Consider the following 14,648-nt stretch of genomic DNA (forward strand, 5'->3'; position numbering starts at 1 on the left):
GCCTCCCTACCCTCGAGCAGATCAACACTCCCACCCAACTGGGTGTCATCTGCAAACTGATGGAGGGTGCACTCGATCCCCTCGTCTAGATCATCAGTAAAGATGTTAAACAGGAGTGGCCCCAACACCGAGCCCTGGGGGACACCACTTGTGATCAGCTGCCAACCGGATTTAACTCCATTCACAACTCTATGGGCCCGGCCATCCAGATAGTTTTTTACCCAGCAAAGTGTGCGATCATCCAAGCCACGAGCAGCCAGTTTCACCAGGAGAATGCTGTGGGAAATGGTGTCAAAGGCCTTACTAAAGTCAAGGTAAACAACATCCACAGCCTTTCCCTCATCCAATAAACAGGTCCCCCTGTTGTAGAAGGAGACCAGATTAGCCAAGCAGGACCTGCCTTTCATAAACCCATGCTGACTGGGCCTGAGCATCTGGTTGTCCAACATGTGTTGTGTGATGGCACTCAGGATGAGCTGCTCCATCAGCTTCCCAGGCACCGCAGTCAATTTGACAGGCCTGTAGTTTCCCAGATCATCCTTCTGACCCTTCTTATGTATGGGCGTCACACTGGCCAATTTCCAATTTTCTGGATCTCAAATCTCCTTCTAGGCATATTATTAATTTCTTACCTGAGTAATTAAAAACTTTGTTATTCTCTCTGGTAATCTGCCCTTTTCACTTGATAAGATCATCTCCAACATGTCTCCATGGAGTTTTTCCATAACAACAAACACTCTTTCGGGCGTCTCAAACATACATTCCAGATTTACAACCCCAGGATGATGAAGATTCTATTAAAGATAAACACAGCACTAGATTTCCCAACATGACCAGTAGGTTTTATCATTACATAGCCCGTTTTCAGACCCCCCTTAAACCACACAGTGTTTCATAATTTAAACTGTGTGCCTAACCTGTAGGTGACAGGCATGAAATTTCTAGGGACAGTACAGGAGAATGGATGAACTTCAAATTAGTTTAACAAATATACATTTCCTTTATTGTGGCTGGTGCTTAAAACTACAGAAATTGTAAATCCTAACGTGACATTGCCAATACATTTGGTCATGGTTGTTTATGCAGATTTAGCAGCAAAAATACTAGTGATTATCAATTAAAATAATTATCATATTATCTGGTATTAATAGAAATGTAGAAATGGAGTTAATACAGTAAAAAGAATGGACAAATACCTGTAAAATTGCAACTTCATTACGAAGTTGACTTTCCTGTTTAGTTGGAAATCTTAGTTTGTCAATTATTTTAATGGCAACATCTCTTCCTGTTTTGCGATGTTTTCCTACATTAATAAAACAAAAGACCTCTATTAATTAACATGATTACTTCTGAAAAGTGTTCCACTTTCACTGGAGCGCACAAATGGCCACAACCAAGTAATTTTCAGAGCAGGTTTACAGCAAACTAAATCATTAAGTCATCATAAATTTTCTATCGTTTCCCTTCTTTCTACCCTTTGACAAGAGAACTTTTCTTATTACTACCTGACAAAGCTGTTTAAACACATAAGAAACATACACATATGAGAAAGTCAGCTCTGCATTTCAACAATATAGATGCAAAGTTAACTCTCTCATATATATATATATGTTTGTTCATATACTTAACCTGCATGCTCTGCAACTGGCAGGTTGTAGGCTTAGTCCTTCGATAGTTGCTTCAGACTAGCAAATAATGAAATAAGTGATTGACTTTAAGCATGTGAGTGCATGTCCCAAGTTTATCAGAGAGCCATAGAGATTCTTCAGTGAGATATTTGTTGTTCTCACTTCACATTGTCTCAATCAACAGTTGTACCTAAATACACCCCCAAAAACTGCTGCAAAGAAGGAGGAAAGAGAGGAAAAATGGGTAAGGAAATAAAAACCAGAAACAGTTCTAACAAACTACTGAAAAACAAAGAAAAAAGGTCACAAAAACATGCCAACAAAAAGAGCAGGAAGAAGAATTCTTTTTTCCCATTATAGTTCTCAAAAAGAAGCGTTTTCTGTACTTCAGGGTCTTCTTTACTAGAACTTATAGAGCATATGAAGCTATTAATATAAACTGACCCACTACTGGGTAGAAAACTACAAATTACAAAAAGACTTTTTCAACAAAACACAGTTTCATTATTTAATGAATGCTGCTTATATAAAATAATGGGCAGCTAATTTCTGTAACAAAACATTTCAGATTCCAAATTTACCATTCAAGAAATTTTCTACCTTAAGCATAATTGTACAACACACTAAAGCCTTACCTCCATAAACAATTCCAAACTGTCCTGATCCCAACACCTCATCTGGGAAGATTTGGTATACAGTGCTAATATCCTGTTTATACAAACATAAAAAATATTAAGCCCTGAGATAGGGAAACAAATTTTATATTTCATTTGCTTTTCTAGTGACAAGTAACATACATTTAATATAGTACATTTCAAAACGTATTATCTGCCAAAAACATTCAGGTAAGTTCTGATCGGTTTCAGCCACTGCCATCTTCCAGGCAAGTAGTCCCCAACCTGTAGCCTTACACTTAAACTTTGTGAAAGCTGAAGATGAAAGTATAAACGGAAATAAAGAGGATCTCGTCAGCAACATTCTACCCAGATGTCACAGGATTCTAGATCTCAGAATTACTGCTGGGTTTTATGAAAAGAGAGAAATTACAAATTTAAAATTTTCTTGGAAAAGTTCCTAGGTCAGCTCATGTCAGGCATGGAAATGCAAGAGGTTTCTCAGTTTATAGGAAGCTTTGTGAGTATCAGCAGTACTAGGCTTTGGCTTTTCGTGCTTGTCCACTGAGAGGGGTAAAATGTTCCATCTGTGCCAGAGGGAGTCTCAAGTCTCACTATTTCTCAGTGCCTAAACAAAGGCTAAAGCACAAACTTAGCAGATTCATTTGGAAGACTCAAACACACCTCAAATCTTGGAGCCCAGTTTCATTTTCCTGATATTTAACCAGCAGCATATATAATGAAAAGTAAAAGAACGCAAAGCAGTTGATAATAAAGGCTGTCTTCCCTAGGAAACAAATGGACACATCCCTAGCAGGCAATCTTTTTCTGGCAAATACTGCCACAAAGCTTTACTTGGCTGCAGGGAGTCCTGTTCATTTCCCCTGCCCATGAGAAGGAAAACCAGTGGTGTGACTGTTTCCCTTATCTGAATGTCTTGTGTCTAACAGTCCTAGTGTAAAAGAAACCCGGAATTCTTTACGTATGTGTAACAAACATATGACTCTTCGTTTGGATAAAGTTTCATCTTTGTACAACAGAGACTATCTGATCCCTCAGTGATGACAAGAAATAAAGAGTATTTCTCAAGGTTTGTGATTAGCTTTAGAAAAGTTCAGTTGACAAATTCCATGAACTAATAACTTCTTCATCTCACTTTTCCTTTTGGTAATTAACATCCTGCAAGGATCAATATTTAAATTTTGTGTGAAGTGAAATTACTCCTATGTAATTCTTGCATCTCAAGAAAAGGTGCCATGAAGATAATTTTTCTCAAAAGTTAGCAAAGCTAATTCTACAAAAAAGAGAAAAATGGCTGATGAGGACTCCTCTAACATTTCCCTTTGCAAAACAGATCAATGACTTTGAAAGTTTAATCACAGCATGTCTAGCAACAGCATCCAGAGAACACTCACCACATTTTCTTGAACTTGGCAGTTTGACACAGAAATACTGATGGATATATCCCCTGGGGAAGGAAGTGAAATATACTTTAGATTGCTGTGCATTTAGTTCAAATATGTAGTAATAGGAAATGACATTTACATTACATCAATATCTACTGACAGTTCTAGAAATTGGACCGATTAGGTCAGCTGGTTCATCTACCAGTCAATATAAAATTACAGCAGTCCACAAATATGTGACTTGAACAACAGTTTTGCATTGTATGGAAAAGAACAGAATTAGACATTTCATTATTTATTTTTTAATAGTGGAATCTCATGATTCCCATTTATAAGTTTATTATTGTTTTTTTCCACTCTGTTTCAGAGCTTTATATCTCATGCAAATACATAACTGCAACTAGGGTTAACTCTTTTTATTTAGTGGATTTAATAATAATTTTTATTTATAGTGTCACCTATGATGTATTTGATGTTATTCAGATAAAGGCAAACATGCATTCAAATTGGTCTGCATACTGTTAAAAGTAATACATGTTTCAACTGGCTTAAGAGACATCATTAAAACATATAATGGAAACAAAAACTTGCAGTTGTGCTTTATTTAATACAACAAACATCAGATCCAACCTCTACAAATTCAGAGCTTAGGATGTTGCCATAAGCATTTTGAACTGCAAACCTACTGAGGGGTTCAATAAACTTGAGAATATGCCTATTGCTAACCGTATTACACAAAGACATCCTTTTGGGGAGGAAAGAATGATTCTCTGGAGCATTGCTGCTTGTCTCCTACCTCTACCTAAAATCCTGTTCATGCTGACTTTTCATTTTCCTAGTATGGGTTTCAGCCTCATCAAAACCAGTGTCCGCTATTATAAAGCCTGTATTACACATTGAAGACACTTGCTACTACCCATCAGCACCTCCCCTAGTTGCAGTAAGAAGCGTGAGTAACTTCTGCCCCATATGGCTTATTCCCTTATCTCTTCCTTAGGAACAGACTGGTTTTGGAATGGAATGTTTCAGTTATGTAGATGCTATTTATCATTGTGAATCTGTTTTCAAATGTATGTATTGCTTTGTGTTTACATGAAAAAAAAGCATGGACAAAGACATGGCTGAGTCTTACACTTAGAGGAGAAGACGGAAAGTTGCTATCATTCTCACTCCCCAGAGGAATTTGTTCTAAAAATCTCAAATGACCTTAATTTTTGCACAAAAAACCCAAAGGTAACTACTAACTTCTTAAGAAAATTTTCAGACTTCCCAAGAGGGATAGAAGTCAGCTGTCATTCCCAGTCCAGCATTTTAGGCGATTTGTCTAGCTACGCTGGGCTCAAACCAGGGACACTAGGCAACTAGCCTCACTGAAGTGACATCCAGAATTTGACACTGTTTTATGCAGGAACCCAATCGAGAAAGCAAAGGACAGAGCTGATCTAATCTGATAAGTGAGCTGTTGTGCCTGGAGTTGTAATGCCACAGCCTGTTGTATTACTTGGTTTCTGAAGGGCTGGAAGTCTCATTAGCATTTTGCGCTGCATTAATAGCATCCAGATGTCAAGTGCTAAAGTGGGTGTATATTGCAAAAAAAAGGTGTAATCCAAACTGTGTACACATATTCAAATTTGCTTTACACCGACTAGGCGGAGCACAAGTAGCGGAGCAAACACATGCCTAGTAGTGGGGAATTGTTTGCTCTGTGCTATTTTGTTATCAGTACCTGAGCTAGATTTAAACAAGTTTTATGTTTGGTTTACATAAGCTGTCATCTTTGTTAAGAGAGTTACCCAAAGGTATGTAAATTGGAAGCAAAGATATATTCGGTCCTTTTGGTCCCTGGTAACATCCATGCCTTGTTGTGCTTAGAACAACTGTTCTTCACACTTGAACTCGTTTCATCTCAGCATGGGACAATGTGGCAGTTGTACAGCCAAATGTGATGAAAGGGAGCGTATCGTCTATGCTGCAGTAACCTAAAGAGTGAAGAGCTGCTTCTGCAGATAGCTAGAAACATAAATTACAGTCACGATGGGAAAAATCTATCAGTTCCCAACTGGAGCTTAGGAACTTCATGCCTCTGCACAAGGAGGCTATTACTCATGTCAACAACACAAATGTGGATGAAACGACTCTTTACTGATATAGTAACTGTTTTTTCACTAGCAAATCTGCATCTTTTATATTAATACAGATGTCATATTAATAACTGGAAACATAGATGAGAAACTGTGGTGTTTAAAATAATATGCAGACAGATGCTAAACCATGACAGAATAGCCTTTACTAGCTGTGCAATACTTCCTTTCAGTGTATACAGAAGATTGAACAATGTCATTTGTGATATGACTCTACTTATCTGAAATGGAGGAAATGAATAAACTTACTGTGCAGGCTGGGTCCTGACCCAGTTGATGCCCCTTTAGGGATGACAGGCATCAGGGCGTGCTGTATTGCCATCTCCCACATTCGTGCCACATCGATGCCAATACCACTGGTGATAACACTGTTATTCAGTGGAACACTTGAGAGGTTTTCTATGTTTTCTCCAACATAATAGACTATATTTGCCGTGCTTATTTCAAAACAATGAGGATTGGCTCCTTGAGGCAGCAAAGTGAAAGTTTTTGCAGGTTCCAGAGACAAAATTTCAGACAATGGGATTTCCTAAAATGAAAAAATTTTTTACTTTCTGTGTAAAGATTATCACCATATAAAATTAATGCATGAACTTTATTTAACTAGTTTATGATATTACCTGTCACTTTTAACCACATGCCTCTTGAACAAACAAAAAGGCTCTGAAACTCCATGACACAGAGGACTGCTGATGGGAAAATACTACATGTTTCTTTCCAAGAGCAAGCAGAACTTGAATTATTTAATTAAACTTATCAAAGAAAGCAATGAGGTGCCATCAGAAAAGAGCAGGACCATCCACATATCAACAGAACTCCACCAGCAAATTAAACCCTGTTGACTCCTTATTTAATAAAATTCATTTGCAATAAATTATTTGCAGAATAAATCTATTCAACATTAAGATTCCAAATCCACCTTTCACATAGGTATAAACTTGATTGTTTCATCTTGAGTAACAGGGCAAATTTCACTGACATATTTCCCTGAGAGGAAGCCAAATGAAAAAATCACTTTCCATTATTAAAATTTATTACAGTAATGCCTAAGGAGTTTAACTGCCTCAGGTAAAAGGATATGAGCATTAAAACAATCTTTTACAACCAAAATCACAACATAATGTCCAAAGGACAGAATTAAAATAATATATACAATAACTAATTGTTTGGAAAGAATTTGTATTATGAATGACAGAATATCAGATGAGTTTCTTGGCAGAATTTGTCACTGGTACTGGCCCTGTATAAAAACCTTCCATCTCCACAACATATATTTTACAGGTCCTTGTTAGCTGACACCTTTTTGATCTGAGACTTGTTTGTGAAAGGCAAAACACACATACACAGCTTAAATAATGAAAACATACATAGATTGAAGTTATACAACTAGCATACTTTTAGAAAGTATAAATTCAGCAGTTTAGTAATTATATTTTGCTGGTACAAAAAGAGATCTTAATAAAATATATTTCTTACTTTGTAATATTTGCTTCCAGTATCATTTTGGAAAAGTGTAATGCACTTGCTGTCCAGTCTCCAGTAGTGTCGTTTCCTCTGCAATGAAAAACAAGGGAAAAATCTTTCCAGCATTTTCCAGGTAAATTAATGAAATGTTAATTTCTCAAAAGCATCACTTCCAAAATGTTTCACTTAAGTTTGAAGAAATGAATTGTGAATGAAAAGATTAATTTGCAATTACAAGATTTTTATGAGGACTTTATATTTCCGTTTAGGATTTACATGGCCACCTTCTGTTGTTTCAGTAATACCCTAGCTCTATACAAATTGTCTAAGTTTTAAAAATATAAAATGTCTCTTCAATGTCTGCATCACATTCAGCACAATTTGCTACAGGTATGCCACTAAAGTAATTAAACTTTCTTTTTGTATCAGTTTTAACACCCCAGCTCACTTTAGAAGGCCACATACTGAAATCTTTATTCATTTTAGCAGGTTGGAATGAAAGTAACTTTGTTCTACACTCAATCTATTTTACAAGTCTTAATTCACCTAGCAGTAAGATATCTAGGAGCCTGCAGCTGGAAGGTAAAGCTACATTCCAGATCCGCTAACTAGAACTTCCTTGAGAATGTCTTCACATTTGGCTGCCTATGATAATGCAACTGACATATTCAGACATTTTTTGTGTGTTTTAACTGTCTCCTGTGTCTTACAAGCAGTGCCAGTTCTCAGTTATGACAAGAGTCAGGACTTCAGGAATAATAAATACTGTAAACAATGCCTTACATAAGTGACTGTAAATTATTAAAGTATCCTTAGGATCTGATTCTGTACTATCATATAGTATGTACAGTAAGATGCATCTTCCTTAACATTTCTTACCAGTGTGTCCTTGCTCGTATAGTGAACCATCCAACCCTCCTTCATTACTGTGCTACTTCTCCTTTTTGTGTGCTTCACAGATTGCACCACTCTCATTAATGGAATATTGTTGCTGGTTGAAGGGCTTAAAAATAAATGCATAAAAGCTTTTAAAAAGAAGATAACTTGGACAGAACGAAAAAAATCATTTTCAATCATAATAATTATATTATATACACAATATCATATATAATATATAATACAATATATATATCCAATATCCACATTTGTATTTATCATCACTATCAGACCTGGACTGGACTCTATTTTGTCATTCCAAGTGTCTTGAGATTACAAAGAAAAGAAATTGTAATTCTACACCAGGAAAATGTCAAGAGACCTTCTCAAGGCTTACACACATACACACATGCACACACACACTCTCCCAAAAATACTCCTAAAGATGAGATAAGAAGATGGGCAAATGACTACAACCTCAGCTAGGGTGTGGGAGTCATAGCTCAAGTCTGTGCTATGCATGATTCAGACCAGAACTTGATCTTGAATCTCCCATAACCTCAGTAAACTTTGTCCATCAGATTACTGCCCTGTGATCTTTCTTGGGTTCAAACACACAATGAAGTGATGACGGTTTACAGAGTAGAAATGTGTCAGCTACCTAACTGCATGTACCCTGTCCGGGCACATCAAGAATCTGCTTGAAACGCTCAGTGAAAGAGGTTTAAGCTAATATATCTTCTCCTCAAAGACCTAAAGCGAAGTCCCACTGCCTTGAACTCTGGGCTACACATACTGAAACTTTCCATGACTCAGCTGATACACAGAAAGTTGGGAAGGCATAGAAACTTGACAGTACGCCTGATAGTGCCATCAGATAAAATCTGGAACATCTAGTCATAAGAAGTAACCATGCCCATCTTCCCACTTTCCTTGCTGTTAGAGTTAACCATTCCTAAAGCAGATTCTGCATAACCGAATATGGACTCACAATCTGCTTCAATCCTAAACCAAAATGCTTAGTTATTTCTGGCAGAACTTCAAATGGTGATGCCGCATTGTATGTGAAAACATAGCAGAGAATGCTCATGTGTTCTGCCCTGCTGGCAAAACAACTGGTGCAACAGCTCCAACGACAAAGGGCAGAAACTGCACAAGAATAGTATCTTAAGTTTCCACAGTTGTTGTGACTGTGGATATCTGCACATGGCCCTGCTTCACTGTAATAATGTACCCTGGAAATAATAAACATTTTATGAACTGGCAGTCTCCAATAAAAATGCAAAAAGTGTGCTGTCTTAAAGTTTCATTAAGACTGTAAGATACAATTAACATCTCTTTTTTGCCCAAAAATGATCAAATGAGCTGCAATTCCTATGTAACTATATTTGTCTGTACTGACAAGAGGTTTACTTTTTTTATTTGCCTCTTATAGATCACTTCAAAATAATCCATGGATATGGAGACTACCTTTAGAAATAACTGAGGAAAGGTATTACTGGAAATACAGGGATGCCTCTCAACTAAGCAAAACATGTACCTTGGTTATTAATGTTTTTATTAGTTACAATTGGGTATTTATATTTTGAAACCCTGCAATGCTGTCCATTTAGTACAACTTGGACATTCAAAGTGTTATACGACACTGATTTTGTGATGTAAGCACAGGCTTACATTCCAGTGATACAAAGTGACTATATATAGTGTCTATGTAGATGAATACAACAGTAGGAAAACCAGTTCACTACTGTGGGAGAAATTACATATGAAAGGATCTTAATTCATTTTAGGTTCCCTGAAAATGAGTAATCCCTACTTTCTTCCCTACTATTCTGTACAGTTCCAATAAGTGAATAATGTTTTTTTCTCTTTGGACATTCCAGAGGTAAGTTGCGCAACTCAATTACTATTTTCCTTCCTGGTTAGTCATTTCAAACCACTACTCTATTTTGTAACTTGCTTCAAACTATTACTTCAAGTTTGTGAAACTTTCCTTCATTCTAAAGGTACCTAAAAATGCAAACAATTAATCGAGAGGCAATTATACCACAGACACACAATTTATTTAATTTTTATTTTTGTTCATTTAAATTACCAGGCATTACACTATAAGTCAGGGAAAAGTGCTTGGAAAAAGAAATAAATAAGTAAAAAAAATAATTGTTCTCTATTGTGCATGCACAAATAATTTCACAACATATTTTTCATAAGAGAACAGACCTGTAACAGTTACTTGTGCATCAGTTTTCATCTGCTACTTCAACTTGACAGTATTTTTTAAGCTTCTTTTAAATTCCTAATGCATATATTCAGCGAAGCAATCTCACTGCAATTTCAGAACCACCACATATCAGTAGCTCTCTCCATTCTCAATGAGTGAGAACAGTGTCTGTGTAGATTCTCCCTTGAGTCCTAAACATTATACTTCACAACAAATACAAAAGAAGATGAGAGGTACACTCACTCCCCAGCTCACCTGATCATCCTGTTCGACTCATCGTGATCCGGATCAGCATCCTGCATTTCTCCATTGTCACTGTGGCATCCTGTCATTGACATCTCAGAATCATGAGCTATAGATTCTTCCATGTCATCTATAAAACCACTGTTTCTTTCACTGTCATTGTCATCACTCCCTTCTTCCATGACCACATCAGACTCAGCCCCAGGACTAAGAAGATCTGGAATATAATTTCTGAAGTTATTATCTGAAAACATACAATACTTCAATCGTAATATATCCTGACACACTTTGAGCTTCAGAAAAACTTAAGTTCTGTTTGCCTGGATCAATTTCTACTCTATATGTATTGGTGAAGTGTGCATTTTAAACAGTCCTTTAGAAAATCACTACAGAAAACTAGAAATGCACCAAACTAAAATATTTTCAGAAATACAACTTTCTATTAAAAAATGCCCAAGTCAAAGCAGAATTTCTTATCCTGGATTTTTATCAAACATTCTATACAAATGAGCTTTACTTCTGAGATCTTCCATCAGATTTTCTCTACAGCTTGAATGTTGTGCACTGGCTTGATGGCTGTTGGCAGGCTACAGCTGCAAAATGATGCTAGAAGAGCAGTAATTTCAAAACTAGGAATTTTGTAATATGATGATAACATGATGATGAACTACTGAAATAACTCCCAAAACAATTACTTATAATGTGAACTATATTTTTTGGGGAAAAAAAAAAAAAAAATTCCTTTGCACCAGTGTTCTCGGTGAAGAATGCACAATATGGCACAGTAATCCATAGTATTGAAAAAATGCTCCTTGCCTCTATCAAAAAGTCCAGTGTAAGCATAGAAAAAATCAGATTTAGGATTTAACTTATTTGACTATGGCATAGTATTAATAGTACCTGCCAGCTTATATTTAAATGATATTAAACTTTCCAGTTCCAAGATTAGATATACCTAGGCAAGATGAAAGTATTTTCATTATATTACTGCTTGTGAACAGATTTATCTGGAAGACAGAAAGGATGAGAAAATTTATTTACCTAAGGACTTACATTACAGAAACAAACAAACAAAATCCCAAGCCAAAAAAAACCCCCCACCAAATAAAGACATTTTGTTGAAACTCAACCTGCTGCTACACAGGCTGTGATCTAATATGTCAAAATCATTAGTCCTGTCAGATAGTAAAGACAGCATTAGTTTTTCTGGGATGTTTGCAGTATTTCAGAAATCTAAAGTAAGGTTAAAATCACATGGAAGACACCAAATATTCTCACCAAGAAACTTTCGCCTAATTGTGTCAATGAAGGTTCTTGATAGTCAGTCTAGATGATGCCCCCAAAGCAAAAGAACACTGAACTGGCTGACAGCAAAATGTTTTGAATTGATGGCATTTCACTTAAATTGGAAGTGCTAAAAGGTCTGTTCCCATGTACAGTAGTCTTACAATATTTGGATATATGTTACTGATGTGTGATTAAGGGACACATTATATTTCATCTCTAGCAGAAACAGTCATCCAGTCATGAATGACACTTTACAGTGCAAGGCTCTCTCTTTGCTATTCCTACAACACTTTTCTAATCTCTATTTTTAATAAACGCACAATCAGTTAAAAACAACCTCCTACACTTAGTATATAATGTGTTTATTAAAGAGAGCATACTTGGAACTTTATTGCTTCAGCTCTTCACTATTTTGGGGAAGATATATCACATAGCAGATGGACAGAGTGAAAGATACTGTATTTTACTTATTAAGTTTGAAAATAATGTGAACCAAGTTACTATAAAAATAGAAATGAGATACCAGTATGAAATTGCCTTTGATAATTGATAATTTGATAACTGATAATCCTAAGGACCCTATACCAGTCATTTAGGACACACAAGAGTTCTACTTTGACACTATGAATATTATTTGGTGGAAAAAAAGGCAAATTCTACAAATTTTAAGATAGAGAGGTATGAGTAGTGCACTTGGGAGTAAGCTTGGAGTACGTGTTCTCACCCTAAGTGGCTTTGCACAAACTTTCCTCACTCAGCTCTTCCTCAGATAAACCATCACTCGCCATCAGCCCAGCAACAGATCCATGTGTAGGAGACAAGTCAAGAAAAGTAGCATGTTGCTTGTGGGGCAAAGGCAGGGAGGAGGCACAGAAGGTGTGCTGGAGGGATAAAATACAGCTGCCTCAGATGGAAAGAGGGAACTTCAAGAAGTAATTCAGAAACAAATGCAATTTTTTTTCACTTAGTCCACTTGTCCAGAAACAAGGCTTGCATTCCTGTCTTCTCTTGGCACTTTTGAACAATCCTGTTTTGCACTCCTCTCTAAAACTGCACCTATGCAGGAAAAATTTTAGCACTTATAAGCAGATTTAGTTACTTTCTCTGACTGCAAATCTCAGGGAAAACTCCATACTGTCATCAATGGAATGAATATATCATGGTATATGGATAAGAAATTGAATTTGAAAATCAAGCCATAAACTTCCATAAGCATTGTTACTTGCACTCCTGAAGAAACAGTTATGTTATGGGATGGTTAATGGTTAAGTGAGGTATACATAGTGTAAAGATAAATAAAATAACAAAATAATAGCGACTCCAAGAGTCCAGTTTAAGGTGCATTAGAGAGGACATGCAGTAGGAATGCAACATCAACCTTCCAGAAAATCATGCACCTTATCGCATTTCAAGGTGGATACTCAGCATCTGAAATATTTTTGCCTGCACTAATTGCCATTAAACAGAAAAACTTTGCAGTAATGCAGTCATACTACTACGAGAAATACTATGAAAAATACTAGCTAACATTCCTTATTTTGAAAATTCTTGATACCTCTTCAATAAAGTATATAACCAATTTAAAGTTTCAAAAACGATGCCTAATAAGGCAATACTTTATTAACCTCAGAAGCAGTTTAGGCTGACAACTTAACATGGTAATATGCATTAGAAACTGAACATTCGCCACGTTTCTCATTCCCTTATCACATAGAAAAGTGACATTTTCAAGGCAATCAACAACTCATCTATAACCACCCTTTTTTTCTCTGGTACCGTCTGTCAAGCCTACCCATACATTCCTATACTTGACACAAAACCAACAGCACATGTATGGAAAATTCAGCAGATACTCAAGTCTTTATTTCTGCAACTGCTATGTTTAGTTTCATGCCAACAGTAAGCAGTGGAATTTTTTCCTGGAGGGCCTTCCCAGTTCTTCCAGGTATCTTCCTTCGCAGGAAGATTATCCTAAAACAAACACTTTTGCTTTTTTCCCCAGATTAAAAATCAATTTTGTGCTTGTATCTGACAGGTGAATGCCAGCTTCTCATGCATGTGGCTTTTTGCTTTACTCTGGCATATTTCAACAGGCCATGCTCACTCGGTCATTTTGCTGCTGACACCTCCTCTGTGGCACAGCTGAGCCTGACAGTGCCACCTGCTTGGAAGACACACCCTCCAAGCTGATGGTATATGAGCCACTCATAGCATTCAACCCATCTTCCTCTTCAACATACAATAGAAATATTGAAGAGGAAAGGCCACTCCCAAGCCACAGAAAAATGCGTCTTTATATATGTCACAGTTTTACACTTCTCTTTTATTTAATTGATGATTTAAACAATGACAGAAACAATTGCTAAGGCAATTTACCTCCATTAATGGCAACTTCCCCCAGACAGTTATTTGGCACTTTAGGAGCACAACGCTTGTGACAGTTGAACCTACAATCTGTTAAGAAAAAAAGGGATACAGTAAAATTATTTCTCTTTTTCTGTCACACAGTTGTATTTTTCCTGCTATCCAGCCTATAAATGTCAAGCCCTACCATGTCACTCATGCAAAGTTAACATGTTCAGAGAGTGTTCCTTACATACCACCTGCTAGTGGAAGGGACAGGGTGAAGATGCTAGAAGTGGAATGAAAGCATTACCAAGGGCAGCTGGGTGGAGGCACTACCTGCAGCTGAAGCGTGTGCTCCCCTCTTCTAGGGGAGCAATCAGGAGACTTGAGTGCTTGGCTGCAAAGCCAGAGCTGCTTTTCTA

The 14,648-nt window shown here is 36.8% G+C and overlaps 1 protein-coding gene across 2 annotated transcripts in view; it reads right to left on the bottom strand.

Moving 5' to 3' along the window:
• PRKD1 (protein kinase D1) overlaps nt 1-14,648 on the bottom strand; it is a 152,437-nt gene that overhangs the window by 19,949 nt on the left and 117,840 nt on the right. For both annotated transcript variants that reach the window (XM_074909178.1, XM_074909177.1), the window contains 9 exons: nt 14,257-14,334; nt 10,606-10,810; nt 8,133-8,256; nt 7,266-7,343; nt 6,039-6,318; nt 3,658-3,710; nt 2,264-2,336; nt 1,197-1,303; nt 633-794 (listed from right to left, as the gene is read on the bottom strand). In XM_074909178.1, coding sequence (XP_074765279.1) covers nt 633-794; nt 1,197-1,303; nt 2,264-2,336; nt 3,658-3,710; nt 6,039-6,318; nt 7,266-7,343; nt 8,133-8,256; nt 10,606-10,810; nt 14,257-14,334 — 1,160 coding nt within the window. The remainder of the gene's footprint in view (nt 1-632; nt 795-1,196; nt 1,304-2,263; nt 2,337-3,657; nt 3,711-6,038; nt 6,319-7,265; nt 7,344-8,132; nt 8,257-10,605; nt 10,811-14,256; nt 14,335-14,648) is intronic.

This window comes from Athene noctua, chromosome 6 (genome assembly GCF_965140245.1).
Source record: "Athene noctua chromosome 6, bAthNoc1.hap1.1, whole genome shotgun sequence".
Lineage (NCBI taxonomy): Eukaryota > Metazoa > Chordata > Aves > Strigiformes > Strigidae > Athene > Athene noctua.